This window comes from Trichosurus vulpecula, chromosome 8 (assembly GCF_011100635.1).
Source record: "Trichosurus vulpecula isolate mTriVul1 chromosome 8, mTriVul1.pri, whole genome shotgun sequence".
Taxonomy (NCBI): Eukaryota; Metazoa; Chordata; class Mammalia; order Diprotodontia; family Phalangeridae; genus Trichosurus; species Trichosurus vulpecula.
In genome coordinates, this window is record NC_050580.1 from 195,877,114 (window position 1) to 195,902,733 (window position 25,620).

The 25,620-nt window shown below is 37.6% G+C and overlaps 1 protein-coding gene across 2 annotated transcripts in view; it reads left to right on the forward strand.

The window, feature by feature from the left end:
- MGA (MAX dimerization protein MGA) overlaps nucleotides 1-25,620 on the forward strand; it is a 95,212-nt gene that overhangs the window by 37,576 nt on the left and 32,016 nt on the right. For both annotated transcript variants that reach the window (XM_036734255.1, XM_036734256.1), the window contains exons 9-11: nucleotides 838-1,183; nucleotides 20,779-21,005; nucleotides 25,251-25,412. In XM_036734255.1, coding sequence (XP_036590150.1) covers nucleotides 838-1,183; nucleotides 20,779-21,005; nucleotides 25,251-25,412 — 735 coding nt within the window. The remainder of the gene's footprint in view (nucleotides 1-837; nucleotides 1,184-20,778; nucleotides 21,006-25,250; nucleotides 25,413-25,620) is intronic.

Consider the following 25,620-nt stretch of genomic DNA (forward strand, 5'->3'; position numbering starts at 1 on the left):
TTTGAAAAATTATGCTTAAAGGTACTAAGTCCCAGCAATTTAATTAAATTTGTGGATCTGGGGTTGGGGGGGGAAGGTAAAGGTAACATTTTGGTTTAAAATTTTGCCGTAAGAATTTTTAACTCAGTAATGGTACATACAGTGGTCCCTGGGTGTATATCAGATGACATTTGATCATACCTTTAAAAAAAACAATAAAAACAATGAACATAGCAACTTCTACTTTTAATCTTTAATCTCCTAAATGGAAAATGAGTCAAAAATCTGAGAAGGAGAACCTGATAAGTCTGCTAACCTGGGTTTTATCAGAATCCCAGAGTGACTAAATTCTCTTAACGGAAAATCTTCTCATTCAGGTGTTGGGACTTTTTTTTTGTAGGAAGTATTTTTAATTGCTAGTCATCCCTAATGAGGAATGAGGCTGTAGTTTACTGATCCCTAAACTCCTAATGCTCCCATTCTACATGTATTATATTCTCCCTTACCTGCTATAAAGAACTGTGTGTGTGTGCGTGTGTGTGTGTGTGTGTGTGTTTTCAGTTGAGACTAAGTCCATTCTTGGTGACAAGAACATTCTCCTGCTTGTCTGTAACCATGCATTCTTGTAATATATTGCACCTTGGCCCTGGCTATGCTATCACTTTGTCCTTTGAATTCTAGATGAAAATCAATCTAGTAATGCTAGTTTTTATAGATTCTCAAATGAAGGATGGTGTTTCAGTGTAGTTATAATGTGGAACACATTAAAGTTATACCTATGATATTGATATAGGTTATATGAGACTACATTTAGAGCTGATGTCGGTAATAAATTACAAGTGTCTGCTTTAACTTTAGGCATCTCTCAAAACTAAACCCATCCACAAAATCATCAAGAAACGAGCTCCCCCGTGTAACAATGACTTTTGCCGACTGGGCTGCATATGTGCTAGTCTAGCCTTGGAGAAACGCCAACCTGCTCACTGTCGCCGGCCTGACTGTATGTTTGGCTGCACCTGTTTGAAAAGAAAAGTTGTGCTCGTTAAAGGAAGATCCAAGAAAAAGCGTTTCCTGAGGAAGGCTGCTCGAAGAGACTCAATATTTTCTGGCAACCTTGGGGATCAGAAAAAGGAAGGAGGAAAAGAAGTGGCCAGAGAGGAAGATCGATTGAAAGAAAAAAAGAAGAGAAAGAAGGTGGAATATAGTGAGTATTAATTGGAGTTGAATAGAGGGGGAGTTTGTGTTATTTGAGAAGTCTTATGAGAACATTTATGTATGTTTTGGTTATTTCAGATTTTTTTAATGCTTTAGTAATCCATATGATTCTTTTCTACTCAGTGGATTGATGACTTCTGATTTGGAAATTCTGCATCAGTTCATATTGCATCCCATCCATACTTGGCATACCTTCTCATAAGTTTGACATGAAATCTGACTTACTGGAGACATGCTTTTGCTTTTTCCTGATATTTCTAGGTTATCAGTGGAGTAACCTGGCTGTCCACCTATCATCCATTGACTAACTCATGTTCTCTTCCTATCATATAGTTCCTTAATGGTATCTTTTACTGATGTTTTTCCTAAGCAGCCTGTTTATATCTACCATGCAATTTTTCATCGCCCTCTGTGTGATAATTTCATTTTTAATTCTTTGGAGACTTGTATTCCATATCTTGCTACTATATATCCAGTATTAAGCATGAAGTTTTAAAATAGTTACATGTTTTATTTAGTGAGTTTCCCTTGATTACTTTCTAGCATGACATTCAGTTATTGTTCTAGTCTTCCATTAGTTAGGCAGAAAGTCCAAAACAGTTTGATTGGCCCAAGGTCAGTTTATATTTCAGAGACCATTATATTGTTTGTCTTTAAATGTATTTTTTTTCTTTCTTTCATTAAGGTAATATACAGTTTAAACGAACAACACTTGTTAAGCATTTATTAAGCGCAAGACATTTTGTTATGTTCTGAGAGTGTAAGTAGAAACAAAATAGGGTCCCTTCCCTCATGTACTCTTGCATTTTATTGAGTGAATACCTGAGTTTAGATTTAGACTCGGCTTTATTGTGTTCCCTTTTCTGTCTTTATAATTTATTCTCCATTAACCGTTATGATAAAGAGTTGATACAACCAGCTTTAATTTTCCAGAAAATGTAGTTTACCTAGGATCTTGCTATTACTTGCCATTCTTAGATATAATACGACTCATATTTGACACCTCATCCAGAGCAATGAAAATCAGATTTGTCTATTTTAATGTACTTATTGCTGTTTGGGACCAAGGAGTGAATTTGTGGATTCAATTTTCTATTGCATTCCTTTTACTCATTAGCATGACTAATAGACAAATTTAATAAAACAGTGTGCCAGACACTATGCTAGGCACTGAGGATAGGAAGACAGACAAAATTGTTAACTGTTCTCAAGGAGTATTTTACTTTTTGCATTGACTTTACTTGGTGATGGAGGCATGTACCTTAATAGATGGACAACTAAAGTATTCAGTTAGCATTTACTATATGCTAGGCATGTTGCTAAGCAAAGAGCATATAGGATGTATATAGGCGCAAGCAAGACAGTCGCTGCATTGACAGAGCTTACATTCTAATGGGAGAAGACAATAATTAAAGGGAAGCTGAAAAGGTGTGGTGGTTGAAGTGGAATATGAATGCTTTGTCATGGTGAGGAAATGATATAGAGGCCTAGTCCTGGCAAGATAAGGTGATAGTTTGCCTTTCAGAGCTAGGGAACCCATGGGTAGGGAGTCCAAGGTTGTGGGGGAGTAGTAAATGAAGATGGTGGCTAGAGTCTAAACATCATGGTGAAGGGATGTATAGGAAGCGGCATGGAGGGTTGACAGCATAAGACAAAACCCTGCCTCTCAGTTGGGAGACCTAGGGATTCCTCAAGTCCAAGTTTGTAATAGGAGGTATGGGGATGAGGATGATTGCTGAGTATATGGTAACATGGTGAGATGTAGTTAGGAAGTGTTCTAGAGGCCATCATCCATAGATGAGTAAAGAGAAAGTATGTAGTGGGTTTTGGTAGAAGAGTAGAGGAAGAGCACTAACAGCTTTGAGAAACTCATCTTGGATTATTACTCCCATCATCTGCCTTCTTTGTTCTTCCTATTCCTGTGCTACTGAATGTGCTGGAGAAAATCGTAGAACGGTTAGGGTATTTTTGCTGCAGCAAGGCACTGTTTTTACACTTATGTCATTGATTCTCTTTCCTGCTCACTGCTGTCTGTGACTGTTCCAAACCTTTTCGTGCTTCCTCAAATCTCTCACAGTAGTGCCCTCTCCTGTCCTCTCAGTTGAGGACTTGGATAGTATGAATCAATTCATTGAGAGCTCTCTCTCCTCTTCTCCACTTCTTATATCACTCATATGTCTTCATATGTCTTCTCCCGTCGTCCCCTCCTTCACCTCTGTCTCAAATGAAGTGGCCCCTTTCCTTATCATCGCAAACCCCTTTACATAGACTCTTGATTCCCCTTTTTTCCTGTGTTCTCAAGCAGATTACCCACACCTTTATTCCTTCTCTATCTAATTTTCAATCCCTTATTTACTGGCTCCTTCCTTGATGCCTACAAGTATGCCATGCTTTCCCCCATACTGTAAAAAAAACAAACTTTTTCCCATTATCCCTGCTTGTTATTTTCCTTTATCTTTCCTCTCTTTCTTGGTTAAGCTTGAGAAAGCTGTGTATACTAGGTACTCCTCTTTCCTATCTTCTCATTTGCTTCTAAACCCTCTGCAGTCCGGTTTTGGACCTTACCACTTCACTGAAACTATTCTATCCAAAGTCATCAGTTATCTTTTAAAAAAATTAACAAATATTTTCTCTGTTCTTACCTTCCCCCATATTGGAACAAAAAATAAAAACCAAAAATAAAAATATACATATCAGGCAAAACAAATTCTTATATTGATGATGTCTAAAAACAGAAATTTCACCCTGCATTTTGAGTCTTATTTCCTCTCTTAGGAGGTGGGTAGTACTCTTTACTATTGGTATTCTGGAATGGTACCTGGTCATATTATTGTTTGGACTAATTAAGTTTTTCAAAGTTGATTGACTTTACAGTGCTGTTGCATAAATTTTTCTTCTGATTCTGCTTACTTCACTTTGTCTCAGTTCAAATACGTCTTCCTAGATTTCTCTGAAAATATTTCCTTGGTTGCTTCTTATGGTACAGTAGTATTCTATTGCATTCATATATTATAATTTGTTTAGCTGTTCTTCAATGATGTACGCTTACTTAGTTTCTGATTCTTGGCCTTGATTTAAAAAAGATCTGCTATAAATATTTTTATGCATATGCCTCCTTTTCCTCTTTCTTTATCTTTTTAGGATATAGACATATAGTAGTGGCATTGCTGTATCAACAGATAAGCCAAGATGATTTTCAGGGGCTTATTTCCAAATTACTTTGTAGAATGGCTGTACCATTTAACACCTCTGCCAACAATGCCCTAATGTGCCTATTTTCCCACAGCTCCTCCAACCTTTGTCATTTTTCTTTTTTGTTACCTTGACTTTTCTGGTGGGAGTAAGATAAAGGAGCCTGAGTTGCTTTAATTTTCATTTCTCTTCTTATTAGTGATTTGGAAAAGTTTTCTATATGGCAATTGATAGCTTAGATTTCTTCCTTTGAAAACTACTTGTTCAAATTATTTGACTATGAGTTTGAGAATGACTTATTCTTATAAATTTAGATTAGTTCTTCTGTATCTTGGAAATGAAATCTTTATCAGATGAACTTGTCAAGATTTTTTTTCCCCAGTTACCTGTTCCTTCCAATTTTAACTGCATTCGTTTTGTAAATTTTATGTAATCAAAATTATCTTTTTTATCATCTGTGATCCTCTGACCCTTCTTTGGTCATGAACTCTTCCTCTTGCCAAAAAGTAGTTTCTTCCTTGCTCCTCTAATTGCTAGCCCTCGATTTGCCCCAGGCATGTTACACCCTCCTCTCATGACCTTTCATCACTGATTCACCTGTAGGCAGCATGTCACCAGGTTCTGTACATCATGCCCCAGGCGCACCTCTCCTATATTACCTCCACTTGATTTTCCACCTGTACTCCTGTCTCTTTGTTTCGTCCCCTTGTGTATATTTAGAAAGAAATCTCTTACTGGTCTTTCTGCATCACTCTGTTACTGCTCTTGGCTGCTGCATTTGTTCATCCCTCCTGCGTTTCTGTTGCCTGGGCTGTTTGAAAAGCAAATAATCTTTTCAAGTCTGGTTATCTTTCTGAGAATGTTTCAAATATCTCTTTGTTATTGAATTGTTCATCTTTTTAATCATTTGTAGCTCAGGTCAAATTTGCAGAATAGATCACCTGGGGCTGCATTCTAAGCTCTGTTGCTCTTCAGAATACATTTTTCCATTCCTTCGTGAGTTTTCTGGTTGGTGCAGACGGAATAGTCTTATGTTGTTCAGAATTCATTTCCTATGTATTTGAAAGTCCTTTTCCTGTTCAATTGCAAAACTTGTTATTTCTGAATAGAATTGTTTAATTTGACTTCTTTCTAACCTTGGAGTTTGCAGCCTTGGGTTTTTTTCTGGAGGTGATCAATGTATTCTTTCACTTGATATTTAAGTTCTTGTGTTCAGAAGTTCTGGGTAGCTTTCTTGTTTTATTTCTTGCACTATAATGTCCTGTCTTCAAGATCAGTGTAGCTAGAGCATAAATTTTCTTTTAATGTTATTGTTTTTTGTTCCTCTTCTAGATTGTTCTTCATTTCTTTCTATTTACAGCCCCAGTTTGTTGCTATTTCTTTTGTTCCTTTCAGGAGATTTGACATCTTAGATTAAAGTTTTTCTATTCTGTCCATTATTTTTGTTGTGCGGGCCATAAATTTTGCTCTCATAATTTTCATTTCTCTTTTAAACTACTTGGGAAGAACATGTGGTTCCATGTTCTCCATTCCTCTGTCTCATCAAGTGTGGATCATTTTCCTTTGTATTGTGGTATTTATTCATAGATGCCTGAACTCATTTACTAGATCTGGAGGCCATATTTCCTTTTGTTATTACTGTTTTCCCAGTAGATTTAGCTGTTTATATTCAAAGTCTTTGAGTTTTCCTCTTCTTGAGATCTTTGTTAGTTTTGTTCTCTCCCCTACCCCTCGCCCCACTTATTTACTTATTTTCCTTGGTTGCTCCCTTCTTACTATCCCTTCTCATGGTAATTTCCCTGGGGGCTGAATCTTGAAGTGTCTCAGTCTCCTCCTACTGTGGACAATTCATGGGTCTATTAGCCTAAATCTCTGCCCCAAATGACTTTTAAGAGTGACAAGTGGCCCCATGACCTCCAACTTAGTGAAGTGCTATACAGTCCCCTCACACAGAGGGTCTTGTCCCATTCCCTCTGTTTCTCAGTTCTCTGGCCTGGCAGCAGTTCAGAGTGCTGCCACACTGATTCGCCACTGCAGGTGAGGATGACTTCTGTCATTTGGAGATTGGGAGGAGAAGAGAGTTGGGGTGTGTGATTGACCTCTGTTTCAAACCCAGAAACGTGTCCTGTTCCTTACTCTGTGTTCTTTTGCTTTCTGACAGAGATCTTTTGCATCACCGCGTGCTGCTGAGCACAGCACTGGTCATTGAGGCCCCAGAATACTGATATTCTCTGGCAAGCCCATAACTTGGGTTGGCTAATGCAGCCTCATTGCTAGTAGTGTAGTGGACCATAGGGAGGGAGAAAGGGGTGTTGGGTGATCTTGGGGTAGGTATCAATTCATTTTTTAAAATGTTTTGGGGGGTTCTTGGGTATCCTAGACAAATGGTGTCATACTCAAATAAAAATGCAGGGCAGTAATCCATACATAGGGATCCCTCTGGGCCGCGTTTTGATTGAGTTTTAAAATGCAATTTTATCTATACTTTTATTTATTTTGTTAACTATTTCCTGATTACATTTTAATCTGGTTCTGGCCACATTTGGGAGTACTAGTGATTATATGTTTGATACCTTTCTCCTAGACCGTGGAGACAGCTGAAGTTGTTTTATTTGTGGTTTATAATTTCTCTTTTGAGGAGGTTTGAGTGGTTGTGGAGATTAGAGAAAATGTCTGGCATTCCATCTTGTTGATACCATGGTTCGGAAGTCCCCTAATGATCTCTTAATTGCCAAATCTTGTAGCTTTTTCTCAATCTTAATCATTCTTGATCTCTTTGCAACCCTTAACACTTTTGATAACCCTCTCTTTCTGAAAGCTCTCTTCTTTAGGTTTTCATGACACTCTTCTCTCTTGGATCCATTCTACCTCTCTTACTCTTCTTAGCTGTATCTTTATCTAAGTCTCACCTGCTAACCATGAATTTCACTCGCAGATTTGCCCTGGGCCTTCTTTTCTTTTCCCTCACTGGTATCTTGCTTAGTGATCTCATCAGCACTTGGGTCCATCTGTCATTTCTGTACAGATGATTCCCCTATCTATGTAGTTAGTTACCTTCTTTCTCCTGAATTCCAGTCATGTTTCACTAATTGTTTCTTGTGCATCATGAGTTAGATGTCCTATAGATATCTTGAACTATTATATGCCTAAAACAGAACTCTTCTTCCCTCACAGCCCTTCTCTCTTCCCAACTTTACTGTTACTGTTGAAGGTACCACCATTTTCTCACATACAGTCTTGAAACTTCAGTGTCTCACCTCACATAAGTAATCTTTTGCCAAATATTGTTATTTTAACTTTCACAACATCTCTCATGAGTGTTTCCTTCTCTCCAGTGGTACAGCTACCATTCTTGCGCATGCCCTCCTCACCTCTCACACTTCTGATTGGTTTCCCTGCTGAGGCAGTCCATCCTTCACTTAGCTCTGAAAATGATGTTCCTAAAGTGAAGGACCAGCCATATTCCCTGCTTGCTCAATGAGGTCCAGTGTTCTCATTTACCTCCAGGATCCTCTGTTTGGCGTTTAAAGCGCTTTAAAACCTGGCCCTTTCCTATCTTTGCAGTGTCTATTTACTTTATGATACAGCTACACTGGCCTACTTGCTGTTTTTTCCACATGACACTCCATCTGTCTCCTGACTAATGGATTTGCACTAGCTGGAATGCTGTCCCTTGCCTTTGACTCCTATCTTTCCCGGCTTCCTTCAAGACTCAAAATCCCACTTTAAACCACCCTACTCCCTCAACCTTATCTTTGTCCTGCAAGATTACCTTGCATTTATGCTGTACATAATTTGTATATGCATATTTATTTGCACATTGTTTCCTCCATTAGAATGTGAGCATCTTGACAGTACAAATCATCATTTTGCCTTTCTTTGTATCTCTAGCACTTAGAATGTTGCCTGGGACATGCAGAAAATTTAATAAATGCTTATTGAGGTTGAATAAGGAAAGACTTCTTCTAGGACCTGTCTTTGAACTGATCATTGAAAGAATTCCAGGACAGTGTAGGTGAGGGAGATCATTTTTATCATGGTGAACAGCTTATTCAAAAGCAAGGAGTCCAAAAATAGCATGTTGTCTTTGGGGAATATCCAGTAGGACAGTTTGACTGGAAAGTAGAGTCAGCAAAGACAAGTAAGGAGAAATCAATCTGGAAGGATAGGTTGGAGCCAGATTGTGAAGCATTTTAAACACTAAACATAAGTTTGTATTTTTTTCCTATTGGCGATAAGAAGCCTTTAAATCTTTTTCAGCAGCTGTGTGAGTTGAATTGGAGCAGGGAGAGAGACTGAAGGCAGGGAAAACTTAATTAGGAAGCTATTGCAGCAGCCCAGGTGAGAGATAAAGAACGAAGCTTGAATTAGTTTGATGAGCATTTCATTGGTGATCATGGGACAAATGCAAAATATAAAATCAATAATATATGGCACCTGAATGGATGTTGTAAGGAGGCATAGGAAAGTGAAATTCTGGACTTGAAGTTAAGGTTTGAGTGACTGGAAACATAAAGGTGCTTTTGTTAAAATTAGGGAAGTTAAGGGGAAGGGTAATGAGTTTTTTTGGCTCATGTTGAATTTGTCATGTCTTTAAAGGGGTAATATCTAATTGGTGATGCCAGCTGGAACTCAGTGTGGAGATAAGAAATAAATGTGTGGATTTGGGAGTTATCTGCTTAGAGATCATAGTTGAACCCATGGGAGCAGAGTTCACTGAGAAAGATTATAGAGTAAGTCAACTAACTAGGCCTGACTAGGTATACTACAAATTTGTTACCCAATGTCAACCACATAGTATACCTAGTCAGCCCAGTTAGGTGACTTACTCTAGCAGCATCATTTAGTACAATTGTAAGAGTGTATAAGGCGGATGGTGTGAGTATTTGGGTTGGGGTTTGGGAAGAGGATAAGCAGCAACAAGGTGGAGTAAAGGAGGCATATGAAGTTGAACTGCTAAACTCTGAAGGTCAGAATTTTGAAGAGAGTAAAATGAGACCAGAGCAGAGGTGAAGGTATGTGAAAGTTGGGAGGGGTAAATGGAGATTTTCATGAATAGAAGGTTGTTATAGAGCATTTTATGAATGTTATTATGAATAGAAATTAGGTTTAGAAGAGTTTAAGTCTGGGGAGAAGCAGAATGCCAACTTCTTGATCTTGGAGGTAGAGTATTAGTGAGCATGAAATCAAAGGTAAAACCATCCTTATGTATGACTGAGGGTGGAGTGATGTTCAGATCTGGTTGGTGGAGGATATTATCCAGAACGAGGGGCATCAGACTTGAGAAGTGGCACACTACGTGATCAGTTTATTTTAAAATCCTACCAATAATACCACCTTTACATATGGCTTTGTCATTTACAAAAGTGCCGTATGTTTCTTCATTTGATTCTCCTAACAGCTTTGTGAGATTGGCAATGGACATATCATTATTTTATTTATGAAATCTCTGTACCTCTTTTGTGACTTTTAATTTTAAGGTCAGACACATGGCTAGCTAATTAGTGGTGGAACTAGGATGAGAACCCAGGTCTTTTGATTCCTGATCCAGTATTCTTCATTACATTATGCTTCCTCCTAATATATTTTAATACTTATTTGATGGCATCTCAGTAAGTAAAGTATTATATGAAAATGTGGTTTAGAAGTGTTATCGATTTATACTTGTTAAGTATGTTTCTTTTCCAGTATCCATCACATACTTGAGTAGTTCAGCCTGCATATGAATGAAAAAGTATATTAAATACGTAACTTTGTCCAAAGCAGTGTGTTAAATGCTAGGGATATAAATAGAAAAGCAAGACTGTTTGTTCCTCAAGGAGCTCACATATTAGTGAGGAAGATAGAAGATGTTTCAGTAGCAAGTTAGATGAAAAGGCTTCAAGATTCTTTAAATGTAGTAGCAAAGCATGTGGTAATGTGTTTTCTTTAATGACATTTCCATTGGTAAAACATTTCTTATGTTAAAATAACTGTTGCTGATGTTGAACCACTTGATAGTACCAAGGACTTTGATGGAGAAAACTTTCTTTTTGGGGTCTTCAGTAGTTATGACTGCTGAAGGAACTATAACTAACCTGTAGTAGCAGTCGCCATATTGAATCTCCACAGCTTTTGGGGCTATGTTGGAATCGGGTCCATTGGTTGGAGAGTGAATGGCGTGGCAAGCTATTTCTTGGCTTCTTCGGTTCCCTAATCTGGGCTGTTTATGTGGCTATGAGGGGAGTTAGTGGCAGTGATGTGATCTGCCTGGCACATGCCACCTCATGTCTTGTCCTTAGCATGCCTTACTACTTCAGCTAGGCTGGATTTCCAGCCTTTTTGGGTGGTAATTGGTTGGCATTTGATGGCATTTATTAAGGGCCTAATACATTTCAGGCACTGGGCTAAGTGCTGTGGATATAAGAAATGGCAAAAGACAGTTCCTGCCTTCAGGGAGCTCATATTCCAGCGGGGGGTGGGGGGAGGGTGCAACATACCAACTATGTACAGACAAGCTATGTGTGGGGTAAATACAAAATAACAGAAAAAGGTACTAAAAATAACAGAAACTAAAAAAGTTTCCTGTAGTAGGTAGGTTTTTAGCTGACACTTAAAGGAAGGCAGAAATTGCTCCTTTCGATAGTGGTTGTGGGCTGGAAGCAGCCAGTAGTATGTGTGAGCCCAAGGACTTTTGGTCTGTCTCATTGGTAGTTGCTGGTCATAAGTTCATAATGGTGGGTCAACAGGTTGGAAGCAGGGCCAGGAGTCTTGGATAAAGGTGTGAAAAGGCAAATTAAGGGTAGACTGTGGAGGGTGAAAAAAATTCGTCAACAAGCATTTATTATGTGTTCACTGTATGCCAGGTGGTGTGCTAAGCACTGGGAATTTAAAAAAACGGGGCAAAATCACAGGAGGAAAGACTGAGGTGTTGAAATGCTATGGTATAGACACAGAGGAGCCTTTAAAGATTTTGGAATGACAGTTATATAATAGTTTAGAAAGTTTAATAGTAAGTAATATTGTAAGCTCCTTGAGTGCAAGGACTGTTTTTCCTTTTTGTTTTTAAATCCCTCTCGCCTAGCATAGTGCCTTATATGTAAAGCAATAGGGATAACTAATAAATGTTTCTTTTTCACTTGAATTTAATTATATGAATGCTACACATTTATATAGCACTTTCGGGTGTACAGAATGCTTTCCTCACAGCTCTATTTTCTTTATGAATTATTAGAGAATTCATATCTTTAGCCCTCACTCAGTACTCCTCCACGCCATCTTCCCAGGGTGCACTACTAGTGGTCTAGAACCTATTAATTTCGCTGTTGGCTATGCTATCTGCCCTATCATTATCCCAACTTTATGTTAAAAGCAGTGGACCTCAGCTCTATCTAGGCAGGAGTGGAAGGGGGTGGGGGGGAGGGAGGCAGGCAGATAAATTAGCAAGGAATATATTAAAATAAAATAAGAAGATAAGTAATAAGACATTTGAAAGATTGTAAATGTTTCCAAATATTTTGAGGTAAAGGAAATTGTACCTGATGAATCATAGACCTCCGTCTAGAGAAGCTTAGAACCATAGCAAGATGTTCCAGAATAGTTTGAGAGAAATTAGGAACTTGAGAAAAGAATTTAGATGAAAACAAAAAGTAAAATTTTATGATTTGCATGGTAGAAATAATTAGCAAAATAGAAATACTTATTTGTGGTGGTCAGTCTTTCTAAAGAAGTGAAAGAACAACAGACTAAGAATACAAATGTATTGAAGTAAAGGACCATTTGAAAGGAGGAGGGTTTAAAAAAAACCAACAGCATTAAAAGAACACATGGTTTCTACAAGCAAAAACACCATGATATCAAAGACAAGATGAGAAGTGATAACTTAAGGATCATAGACCTTTCACAAGAGCATAAATCAAAAAAAAACATGGACATCATAATGAAAAAAAAAACCGATAAGAAAATTGCCCAGGACCTTACATAAAATAAGGCACAAATAGAGAGAATCCACAGATTGTCTCTAGAATTGTGGGGGAAAAAAACCCCAAACTCTCTTATGCTTTGAAGTCTAGTACACATAGTGGCTAAATTGAACATTTCTAATGAGAAACAACAAATGATAAACTTTACCAGGGAAATACTCTCAAATGTAAAAGAAAGGACTTTTTTGAATAATACAAGACTACCCATCAAAAATCTCAAAAAAGTATGGGACTAAATATAACCTTAAAAAAGAAGAGATCAAGATACAACCCAAAACTACATACCCTGTAAACCTGAGCCTAATCATCAGTGAAAGAGGTGGATTTCCAGTGAGACATTTGAAGTTCCTGAGGGGAAAACCACTCTTAATTTACAAGTACCCCGAAACAATAACAATGCATGAAATGTGAATAAATACAATTTTTGAGGAAAGCATAAATAAAAAAATTACTCCATCTCTAAAGCTACTAAAAGAAAAAAAAATCAACAAAGGGACCTCTAAAAGATTTTTTCTTAAAAGTACAGAAGGAGATAAATTCCATCAAAGTGGAATTTAAAGAAAAAGGAGAGATAATGATTTGGGCGCAGACTTGAAATACCATGTACTAAATCCCTACAATCCACCCTTTCCTTTACAGTTGAATCAGGGAATTTTGTAGGATTAAATTTAAGGCTAGGCGGAGAGAAGGTAGAAGATAGGGAAACAGGTGAATCTACCCTAATCAAATCCATCATAAACAACATAGGGAAAACGACTCCTTGAGCGCCTTAGGAAGAAGATGGGCTCCTGAAGAATGGATGTGGTGTCAGAAGGAGAGTGAAAAGAGAGAAAGGAATGAAAACTTGACTCTGTAGTGGGAAAGGGTTCCCCAAAGAAGATGTCCATGGAGGAAGAGGTTTATTCTGCAGTGAGAAATGCGAACCTTGCAGTAGGCTTAATCTGGAGGAATTTGGTATGCAGGGAGACTACTTTCTTCCTCTAGAAGAATATGGACCTCCCTCCATGATAACATCTTGCCTTGGGAGAAAACAAACCAGAGCTCCATGGGGGCAACTGACATCTGTCAGGATAGAAGGACTTCGAGCCAGAGAGGAGATTGTTTGGCAGACTAGAACAGAAAATGATCATAGGGAGAACAGAAGATAGAATTGGACTAAATGACCTAGGATGGAGGGAAACCCCTACAATGAGACAATACATATCTTCATTACTTTCATGAATTGATACTTTTAAGAGCATGATAACAGGAAAAAGATGAGACAAGATCTACAAATTAGTATTATCATTGGGAATTGTTTAGAAGAGGGAACTCAAATTTCATACTTTAGAAGCTTCAATTCCATGGAACACAAAAAGACTAAAGAAGAAATAAATATGTCTCAAGATCATGAACCAGAGAATGAAAATTTAGACTAGAGAGAAGGGGAAAAGAATTAATGAAGAGAATAAGGTGAAATACAAAATACTCAAAGTAGCAGAAGACCAAACAGAGATCTAAACTTCTCCAATCTCAAAAAAGTACATGGATAAAGGAACTGCCAAAGGAAAGAAAAATTCTCCTTGTCTTGATGGATTAATAAAAAGAATATATCACAGCGTTTATATAGTCCTTTAATATTGGAAAGTGCTTTATATTAGACCCGCACAACATTCCTGAGAAGTTGATTGCTATTATTAGAGAGTAAACAACTTGCCGAAGATCACACAGGCAGGCAATAACAGTCTGAAGCAAGATTTGAATTTAGGTTCAGATCACTGTCTCCAAGTACAGTGCTCTTGAACCATTGCTCTACTTAGGTGCCTTAAGTTGCCCCCTCCTGCTGATTCACAGAAGAATTCTATGAAACTTTTAAGAATAATTATTACCAGTACTATGCAAATTATTCTTAAAAAATTTGGAGACGATTTCCAAGCTCTTTTTATGAGACAAATATAGTCCTAATTCTGAAACCAGAGAACACAAAAGCAGAGGAGATTTATAATCTAATGTCATTAATGAATACCAATTCAATATCTTAAATAATTTTAAGTAATATCTTGTGAAATAGACAAGAGTAATCTTACCAAGAAAACTATGCATTATTACGAAGGTGGATTTATATTGGAGATCTGTTATACCTTCTGTCTCCAATCAAAGAGCGTGGCATTCCCCTGACCTGACTTTTTCCTGCCAGTAAGGGATCAAGAAGACCCCAGTTCAAGTCAGTAGTCATTCAGTAAGTATTTATTAAATACCTGCTATGTGTCATGCACTGTACTAAGCATTGGCAATCAGAGGGGTGCCATTCCATAGTGTGCTGGGATTTTCTGACTTGCAGAGGTGCCTTCCTCTCCATCTGAATGGGACAGAGTCACCATTCTTTCCTGTACTCCCCACCTGTCTCCTGCCCTGGCCTGCGTGTAGAAGGATAGGAGAAAAACATTGTTTTATAAACACAGAAACCTCTGTAATACCCCCACCCCACCTCACCCCTCCTTATTTGACCCGCCTTAACAACCTTAGTAGACTCCTAAAACTTGAAACCCTCATAATGTTAATAACCCACCTGAACTCAGTTTGTCAATGACTAACAAAATCCCACCCAGCTAGCCTCTTACTCATTCCATTAATCCTGAACCCTCTAGCTGCCATTATTCAAACTTGTTTTTCATCCCTTGTTGTGACCTATATCCTTTACTTCTTATTTTTTCCCAGGCTATCACCCTTTTACTGGCTATATACTTCTCCCATCACCTCTTTATGAACTGTATTCAACCCTACACTCCTATTTTGAGACTCTTGCCGCCTTACTGTTTCACCAGTTCTCACTTGCCAAGCTCAGCCCTAGATTGCTCCCACCATCAGTCCTTCTTAAGTGATGGTGGAGTGCCACTGGAGAAAATCATGAAGCTGTGTTGACTAGGTTCACTATAAATTTATATTACGTAACCTCAACTGGCTCTCACCATGAGAAGTGAAAAGAGACCAGCTGAGATTGCATAACATAAACATGAGAAGGCAATCCTTTTCTACCTCTCTAATCAACTAACTTTTCCACTCACCGTAACAGCTTTTCCAAACCTGTTCATTCTGCTTCAAATGATAGCTCCCATTCCCCCATCTGAGAATCTTGCCTCATGTTTCACTGAAAAAGTTGACACCATTCACTAAGAGAGTCCAGTTGATTTTACTTGTGTGGCATCTCTGATATATGTCCTTTCTCTCCTCTGATACTGCCACCAATTTGGTCTAGGCCTTTATTACCTCGTACCTGGATTATTTTAGTAGCTTGCTGGTTGGTCTCCCTGTCAGAGTCTCTCCCCAGTCTGGTCCATCCTCTATCAGATCTTCCTAAAGCACAGATCTGACCATGTCACCCTTTAGCCCCATCCCCACCCCCCAATAAACTCCTGTGGCTTCTTATCACTACCAGAACGAAATATGAATTGTTTAGCTCTCAAAGACTTTCGTGACCTGGCGCTTGCGCGTGCACACGCTCTCTCTCGCTCTCTCTCTCTCTCTCTCTCTCTCTCTCTCTCTTCTTATACCATACTCTGTTCCACGTCTTGTATAATTCAGTGACGTTGATGTCCTTGCTGTTCCTCAGATATAACATATCATCTCTTGACTCCAGGCCTTTTTGCTGGAATGCTGTCTCTCCTCAACTCTACCTACATATAGCTTGTTCGTACATAATTGTTTCCATGTTGTCTACTCCATTAGACTGATCGCTGTGTTTCTAGTGCTTAGCATAGTAGACATTTAAAAAATTTTTACATTTAACAAATATTTTTCAACTAAGATGCATGTGATGATTAAATATTAGGAAAAAATAAACATTTAATCATATTAAACAAAAACATCCAGAACCTTATGATTACCCTGATAGATGCAGAAAAAGCCTTTGTCGAAGTACAAAACTCATTTATGCCTTAAAAAAGTGTACGTATGTGATAGACACACAAATACATACATACATTCATACTCATGGAGACAGGGCTATTGGATATCACAGAAATATTTAAAGCCAAAAGGAAATATATACAATGAGAATGTGCTAGCAGCTTTCCTAATAAATACAAGAGGCTACCCATTCTCTTCCCTATTATTTTACATACTTTAGAAATGGTATCAACAACAAGAAGAGATAGAAATTTAGTGCTTAAATATAGGCAAAGAGGAGGTAAAGGTATTCCTATTTGCTGATTGTATTATTTACCAAGATAAGTCTAGGAGTTCAGTTAATAAACTAATGGCTTCAGCACAGTTGCAGGCTACCAGATAAGTCCACAAATATCAGTAGCATTTAAATATAACAAGCACAAAAACCATAAGGCAAAAATAGAAAGGAAAATTCCATTCAAAGTAACTGCATTCTGCGTAAAATGTTTTTGAATAAATCTACTAAAGCAAACTCAGGAATTGTATATATCCAATTATAAAGTCCTCCTTAAAGACATAGAACAACTTAAATACTTGTGCTCATGGCTAGACTGTTGCCAATATTATAAAAATGGTTATACTATCAATTAATTTACAGTTTAAATGCTATTCACTATAGACTTTTCAAAGGAATATTTTATAGAATTAAAATTTGAAAAGTATTTAAAATATGGGAGAAAGTAATGAAAAAAGGGAGAGATGAAAGGGGAATAGTACTCTCAGTTCTTAAACTACATTATCAAGCTGTAGTTATCAAAACCATTTGGTATTGTTTAAAAAATACATAGCTAGACAAGAGAGATTCAGAAATACTGGCATTCAACCCATTGTTTAATAAGCTAGAAAACATAAATGACAGAGGAAATAACTGCCATTTTGGTAAGAATTTCTGGGAAAACTTCTATGTATTCTGGAAGACATTAGGCCTAGACCAGCATTTTATGCTTTATTCAACAGTAAGTTTAAAAAGGATATGTAATCTGAATAGTCAAAGATGATACCATACAAAAATTAAGAGAGAGAGTTTATATACCTTTCATAGCTATGGTTAGAAGTTATATTCTTATCCAAAGTATAGAAACTCTTCCAAAAGAGAAAGTGGGTAATTTTGATTGTACAAAATTGGAAAACTTCTATATAAACAAACATCTCATCTAAGATCAGAAGGGCAATAATTAGGAAAACAATCTTTTTATCAGATTTCTTAGATAAGGGTTTGGGGTCTCAAGATATATAGATAACTTAGCGAAAAATAGGAGACTATAAGCCATTTCCCAGGGGATGATTTGTCAAAAGATAAAAAAAAAGTTCTTAAAATAATTGCAAATTTTAAATAACTATGTGAAATGTTCCAAATGCACTAGTAACAAGAAAAATGCAAATCATAACCACCCTGAGATTTCACCTCATACCTAAGAAATTGGCAAAGATAGTGAAACATTGAATAGTCAGTATCTGATAGAATGTGGAAAGCTGATATTCAGTCATTTCAGTTGTGTCCAACTCTTCATGACCCTATTTGGGTTTTTGTGACAAAGATGCTAGAGTTGTTTGCCATTTCTTTCTCCAGATCATTTTACAGATGAGGAACTAAGGCAAACAGGGTTAAGTCACTTGCCCAGGGTCACACAGCCAGTGTCTGAGGCCACATTTGAACTCAGGAAGATGCACTTTCCTGAATCCAAGCCCAATGGTCTATCTACTCTGCCACCTAGTTTTCTGACGTGGAAAGACAGGTATACTAATGCATTGTTGGTGGAGCTTCAATAGCCTTTGGCCTGGAGATTCCACTGCTAGCTATGTACCTCAAGAAGATCATTGATCAAAAAGAAAGGCCCCATATAGACCATGGCAGAACTTTTGGTGGTAGCAAAGGAACTGGAAATGAATTCCCAATACATTGGGGAATGGCTAAATAAATGGTGGTAATGAATGTGATGAAATAGTATGCTATCAGACAATTCCTATGATGAATACAGAGAAGTATGCAGAGATTTGACATAAGCTGATGCAAAGTGGAGTAGCCAAGAAAACAATATACACAATCATTATAACGATGTAAATGGAAGGAACAACAACTACAATAGAATAAAAAAAAGTGTTTTAAAATAACAAAGCATAAGCTTGACTCCAAAGAAGTGATATGAGAAGACAACTTTCCTTTTTCCTTTGAAGGGTGGTAGAAGGGTTAGGTTACATGGCTAAGAGAGTAGTATATGTTGACAGCAAATTTCTAAAGCTACATTATTCATTTTCTATTCTCAGCTGTTACTAGACATTTCTACTTAATGTGTTTCTATATATCCTAAATGGAGCATTTTTTTTTAAAATTATGAACTTGAGGGGCAGCTAGGTGGTGCAGTGAGTAGAGCACCAACCCTGGAGTCAGAAGGATCTGAGTTCAGATGTGACCTCAGACACCTGACACATGTACTAGCTGTGTGACAATTATGAACTTGACAGATATTAATAAATATGAACATATCCACATATAAAAAGCAGAAAATGAGGATTGTATGTGAATCTGTTATGTACAGATTGATTTTTTAAACTGCATATGTGAAATGTACCACCACCTTATCTGTGTCTTTTCCCATCTGAACTTTATTCTGTCTACTGTGTATTTCTAAAAGTGTTTTATTTATTCTCTTGTTTTTGAATCACTATTGGCTCACCTTACAACTCTCCCACTTTCAAAAAAAAAGCCTTCCCTTTTAGCAAATATAGTCAAGTAAACTCACATATTATTTGTTTCTGAAAATGTGTCTCATTCTGTAACTCAAGTCTGTTAACTGTCTCTCAAGAAGTGAGAAGCATGCTTCATCACCATGTTCTGGAGTTAGGATTGGTTGTTGCATTAAATCAGAGTTTTCATCTATTTCAAATTAGTTTCTGTCAACTCCTCTATTAAAAGACAGCACTTGGGACCTCACTTTCCTTGTCTGTAAAATGAAAAGGCTTTGATTAGATGATTTAAGATGCCTCTGATGCTCTCTAAACATTGAACATAGTCTGGTTTAAAATTTAAAAAAAGAGTCATCTTTGAATCACTTTTCCCCTTTATTATCCCCTCTCAAGGCTGTCTTAATCTTTCCTGTGAAATATGTATGATATCCTTGCCTTTTGCACTGTTACTTTTATTAATTTAGTTCAGATCTTTATTATGTCATACTTGGATTGTTACAGTATATCCCTGATTGTATTTCTCACTTTATTTCATTTTTCATCTGCCAAACTAATCCTTAAAGGACCCTCTGATCTTCAATACTGCTTATGCTTACTTTCTCTGTTTGCTCTGAACTTGTGTCTTTTTGAGGCTTTTTATTCATATTTACCACTTCTCCCTATGTTTCACTCTTCCCCTTTAGTTTGATCTGATATCACACTGTCCTGGAATATGCTACGTTCATTCTTTCTGTGCTTTCATTCATTGTTTGCTTCTTCTTGAATACCAACATTTATGCCTATCCAGATACTGTATATTCTTTGAGACCTGGCTCAAATCCCATTTCCAGGAATCCTTTCACAACTTTTCCTGCCAGCACTGATCTCTTTCTCTCTTTCCTCTAAACCCCAATACTAGCTTTATAACACTTACAGTCTTGTATAATTTAGCACTTAAATGTTTATTGTTTTCTGTACTTTTCATGAGTAAATTGCATCGTAAGTAACTGCATTTTACACTTTTGATATTTTCATTTAGTACAGTGTTGCACATAGAACTAAATACTTACTAGATAGCTATTTGAAAGAATTAAATTTGATCTTAGCCATTTGGGAACTTGTCCCATGGGGAAGGTTTTTACAAAGCAGTAAAGGATTTGCTAAATGTGTTACTGACAATATGTGCTGCAGGAATTCAGAGGTGGGAAAGAATACCTTGAACTAAAGTACAGAGGGAAGAAAAAGTTGTTCAAGTAGACAGATTTGAGTTGGGCCTTCATGGGAGATCAGAACAAATAGTATTGCCAGTTATTTATCTGCTTCTTCTTAAATCTTCAATCAACAAGTATGTATTAACTGTTCACTGTGTAATGCAAAGTAAAGTATGTCAGGCTATAACCTCCCCCACTGTTTTTTTTAGTATGGGTGACATGCTTACAGAATATTTGTCTTTGTGATAAGTAAATTTATTAGTTGATTAAATGGTGAAAAGATTTTCTCCATATTTAGTATTTCATGCTAATGAAATTTTTCTTTTATTCTGTTATAGTTCTACACACACACACACACACACACACACTCTCTTCCATTGAATTAGGACTATTTTGCCTTGTGAACTTTGGTGAACGAAAAAGCATGACAAGGAGTAATTGAAGAAATTTCTATTGGAGACATTTTGTTTTTCCAAAGTTTCATGAGATTCAGGAGAGTTTGAATTATAAACCTGGCCCTTTTTCCTATGGGTGTTTTTATTCTTCATTATCTTGGCAGTGCTTTGAGGGATGTTATTTAGACCTGAACTTGTTAAAGTCAACCATGGTTTTTCTCTTCTTTCTTTTTTTAGCTATCTGTGATACAGAACCAGAACAGCCCATTCGTCATTATCCATTATGGGTGAAAGTAGAAGGCGAGGTAGATCCGGAGCCAGTTTATATTCCAACACCTTCTATTGTTGAGCCAGTGAAACCAACAGTTCTGCCCCACCCAGAGATTTTGCCTACCAGCAGCAAGAACAAACTTACCAATGGAGTTAAACCAGTGCGTGTGTATACTCCCAAACCCAACCCTGTGGTAAGCCTGGGGCTTCACTTTTAAAGACAGGACCCTTTTCCCTTTCATGTATAAAAATAGTGTATTTTTATCAAATTTGTTGTTAATTCTCTCTATGAATCATTTTTTGTTCCTTTTATTTGATATGTTGTCTTTTCATTTAACAAATTGAATTTATAATATTCAAAGGTCAGCATGGATAGAGGTGTGATATATTGTGACTATTCACTTTCTACAAATAGAACTGCCTAAACTAAAAGTTGTAGTCTCTCTTTTTGACATCCTTATAAATAATACTCATCAATTTAATTTTATCATGCCTTAGCTTGTAGTATTTCAGAAGTCTCTTCTTTTGGAGTTTTTTGAGTAGGATATACCTTTTGTTTTTCATTAGTGAGGTTCATTCATTCATTCATTCCTTCCACAGTTCATTTGATGTGCCCCTATTATGTGCAAAGCCATAAGGTAGATGTTTGATACTGATTTTGGTGTAGTGTAGGAAAAAGGAGCCTTGTACCATGGCATGCTCCCTCACCTCCTCAAGCCCCATATTAATGGCCCATCCTGTAATGTGAAATCTGTATTGTACCAAGGAAATTTTTTTATTGGATGCCTTTATGAAACATTTTATAGTTAGAAGCATTAAGTTCTAGATTAGAAAATAATGGGGAATTTTGTAATCAGACATCTGACAGTACCTGAATTGTATTAATATATGAAGAAGCTGTGACAACAAATTTCAAACTACTAAGTTTTATTTTCTTGGCTAAGAACAAATTCTTTACCCTGAGGAAAAATCTTCCACTCTAATATGGTACCTGCTCAAGAGGCAAGTATAGTGAAAATGCTATAGTGGTAAAAATACTGTGAAAGAGTATTTATTATTCATGGTTTAGTGAAAAGAGTATTGACCTTGGAGTTAGGAGGCTTGGATTAATGTCTCCATTTTTCTACTTGCTAGCAGGGTAAGTTGTATTTGCTTACGATATCTATCTTATGGAATGATCATGAGAGTCAAATAAAAGAAAAAACATATAAAAGTCGCTTTTAAAGAAATTAGAAAACACATCATAAACATAAGGTGATGATATTATGATTATTATCCCTGATATCAGCTAAGTGCTACTAGCTGTCCTGAAGCTTTACTTCTTATGGTTTTAATGTTAGTCACTTGTAGTATTTAGTCATAATTCTTTCTTTTTTTTTTTTAAATGCAATTTATTTATTTAACATATTTGGTTTTCAGCATTGATTTTCATAACAGTTTGAATTACAAATTTTCTCCCCATTTCTACCCTCCCCCCCCACTCCAAGATGGCTTATATTCTGGTTGCCCTGTTCCCCAGTCAGCCCTCCCCTCTATCACCCCCCTCCCCTCTCATCCCCTTTTCCCTTCCTTTCTTGTAGGGCAAGATAAATTTCTACACCCCATTGCCTGTGTATCTTATTTTTTAGTTGCATACAAAAACTTTTTTTGTTTTTGAACATCTGATTTTAAAACTTTGAGTTCCAAATTCCCTTCCCTCTTCCCTTCCCACCCACCCTCCCTAAGAAGTTGAGCAATTCAACCTAGGCCACACATGTATTATTATGTATAACCCTTCCACAATACTCATGTTGTGAAAGGCTAACTACATTTTGCTCCTTCCCAACCCATCCCACTTTATTGAATTTTCTCCCTTGACCCTGTCCCCTTTCCAAAGTGTTTGTTTTGATTACCTCCACCCCCATCTGCCCTCCACTCCATCATCCCCCGCCTTTTATTTTTTTTTTTATCTTCCTCCCTCTTCTTTCCTGTGGGGTAAGATACCCAACTGAGTATGTATGGTATTCCCCCTCAGGCCAAATCTGATGAGAGCAAGGTTCACTCATTCCCCCCTCACCTGCTCTCTCCCCTCCTCCCATAGAACTGCTTCCTCTTGCCACCTTTATGCGAGATAATCCACCCCATTCTATCTCTCCCTATCTCCCTCTCTCAGTATGTTACTCTCTCATCCCTTAATTTCATTTTATTTCTTTTAGCTATCTTCCCTTCATCCTCAACTCACCCTGTGTCTGCTCTCTCTCTTTTACATATATATATATATAAACACATATATATATATATATACACACATACATACACATACATACATATACACATAGAGATATACATACATACACATTCACTTATATATATATATATATGCATATTCCCTTCAACTACCCTAATACTGAGGTCTCATGAATCATACTCATCATCTTTCCATGTAGGAATGTAAACAAAACAGTTCAACTTTAGTAAGTCCCTTGCAATTTCCGTTTCTTGATTACCTTTTCATGCTTCTCTTGATTCTTGTGTTTGAAAGTCAAATTTTCTATTCAGTTCTGGTCTTTTCACTGAGAAAGCTCGAAAGTCCTCTATTTTATTGAAAATCCATATTTTGCCTTGGAAAGATGATACTCAGTTTTGCTGGGTAGGTGATTCTAGGTTTTAATCCTAGCTCCATTGACCTCCGGAATATCGCATTCCAAGACCTTCGATCTCTTAATGTAGAAGCTGCCAGATCTTGGTTATTCTGATTGGGTTTCCACAATACTCAAATTGTTTCTTTCTGGCTGCTTGCAATATTTTCTCCTTGATCTGGGAGCTCTGGAATTTGGCAACAATATTCCTAGGAGATTTCTTTTTGGGATCTATTTGAGGAGGCGATCGATGGATTCTTTCAATTTCTATTTTGCCCTGTGGCTCTAGAATATCAGGGTAGTTCTCCTTGATAATTTCCTGAAAGATGGTATCTAGGCTCTTTTTTTGATCATGGCTTTCAGGTAGTCCAATAATTTTTAAATTATCTCTCCTGGATCTATTTTCCAGGTCAGTGGTTTTTCCAAGGAGATATTTCACATTGTCTTCTATTTTTTCATTCCTCTGGTTCTGTTTTATAATATCCTGATTTCTCATAAAGTCACTAGCTTTCACTTGCTCCAATCTAATTTTTAAAGTAGTATTTTCTTCAGTGGTCTTTTGGACCTCCTTTTCCATTTGGCTAATTCTGCCTTTCAAGGCATTCTTCTCCTCATTGGCTTTTTGGAGCTCTTTTGCCATTTGAGTTAGTCTATTTTTTAAGGTGTTGTTTTCTTCAGTGTATTTTTCAGTATTTTTTTGGGTCTCCTTTAGCAAGTCATTGACTTGTTTTTCATGGTTTTCTCGCATCCTTCTCATTTCTCTTCCCAATTTTTCCTCTACTTCTCTAACTTGCTTTTCCAAATCCTTTTTGAGTTCTTCTATGGCCTGGGGCCAGTTGATGTTTTTCTTGGAGGCTTTGGTTGTAGGCTCTATGACTTTGTTGTCTTCTTTAGGCTGTATGTTTTGGTCTTCTTTGTCACCAAAGAAAGAATCCAAAGTCTGAGACTGAATCTGGGCACGTTTTCGCTGCCTGGCCATATTCCCAACCAACTAACTTGACCCTTGAGTTTTTCAGTGGGGTATGACTGCTTGTAGACTAACGAGTTCTATGTTCTACGTTTGGGGGGGAGGTGCCAGCTCTGTCAGAGCCGCACTCCTCCTTCCCCAAGGACCCCCAGTCCAGACTGGGCTTAGATCTTCAGCAGGCTGTTGCACTCCTGCTCTGATCCACCACTTAATTCCTCCCACCAGGTGGGCCTGGAGCCGGAAGTAACAACAGCTGTAGCTGCCCCACCTCCGCTGCCCCCGGGGCTGGAAGCTGAAGGGGGAACTCCTTCCACTCCCGCAGCTTTTCCCACTAACCTTCTCCGCAGTCTTTGGTGTTTGTGGGTCGAGGGGTCTGGTAACTGCCGCAGCTCACATATTCAGGGCGCTAGGGCCCCCTCCGCCCGGCTTCTGGTCTGGATGGTCCAAGTCGCTCAGGCTGGGCTCTGCTCCACTCCGTTCCCAGCTCCGTGTGGAATAGACCTCACCCAGAGACCATCCAGGCTGTCCTGGGCTGGAGCCCTGCTTCCCTCTGCTGTTCTGTGGGTTCTGCCATTCTAGAATTGGTTCATAGCCATTTTTATAGGTTTTTGGAGGGACTCGGGTACGGAGCTCACTCTAGTCCGTGCTTACCAGCTGCCATCTTGGCTCCGCGCCCCCCCCCCCCCATAATTCTTTCTGAAATGTTTAGTACTTAGAGTAGACATATTTCAAATTTTGAAGTTTTTTATTTGTTTGTCTTGCTCATTTTTAACTTGTGATCTGGAGTTTGCAAAGCACCTTGATTACAGTATCACAGTATAATATGATGGAGTCCTCTTTTGTCTAACTTACAGATTCGAGAAGAAGACAAAGATCCTGTATACTTGTACTTTGAGAGCATGATGACTTGTGCTAGAGTTCGAGTATACGAACGGAAACTAGAAGAAGGAGAGCAACCATCACCATTAAGGCAACAGAGCTCATGTCAACCTAGTACTAAGAGCTATAGTACAAAGGTGAGATACTTCTTATTCTTTTTTCTTATTTAATTAAAAATATTTTCATGTTTATTTTTTGGTTTTGATTTTGAAATTTTTTTCCCTCCCTTGAGACTCTCCTCTAACTTATTGAGAAGGCAAACAGTATAATAACCCAAGAATTACCGTTACATCTAACAGAGATAAACTAGAATCCTTTCCAATAAAATCAGAGGTGGAACAAGGA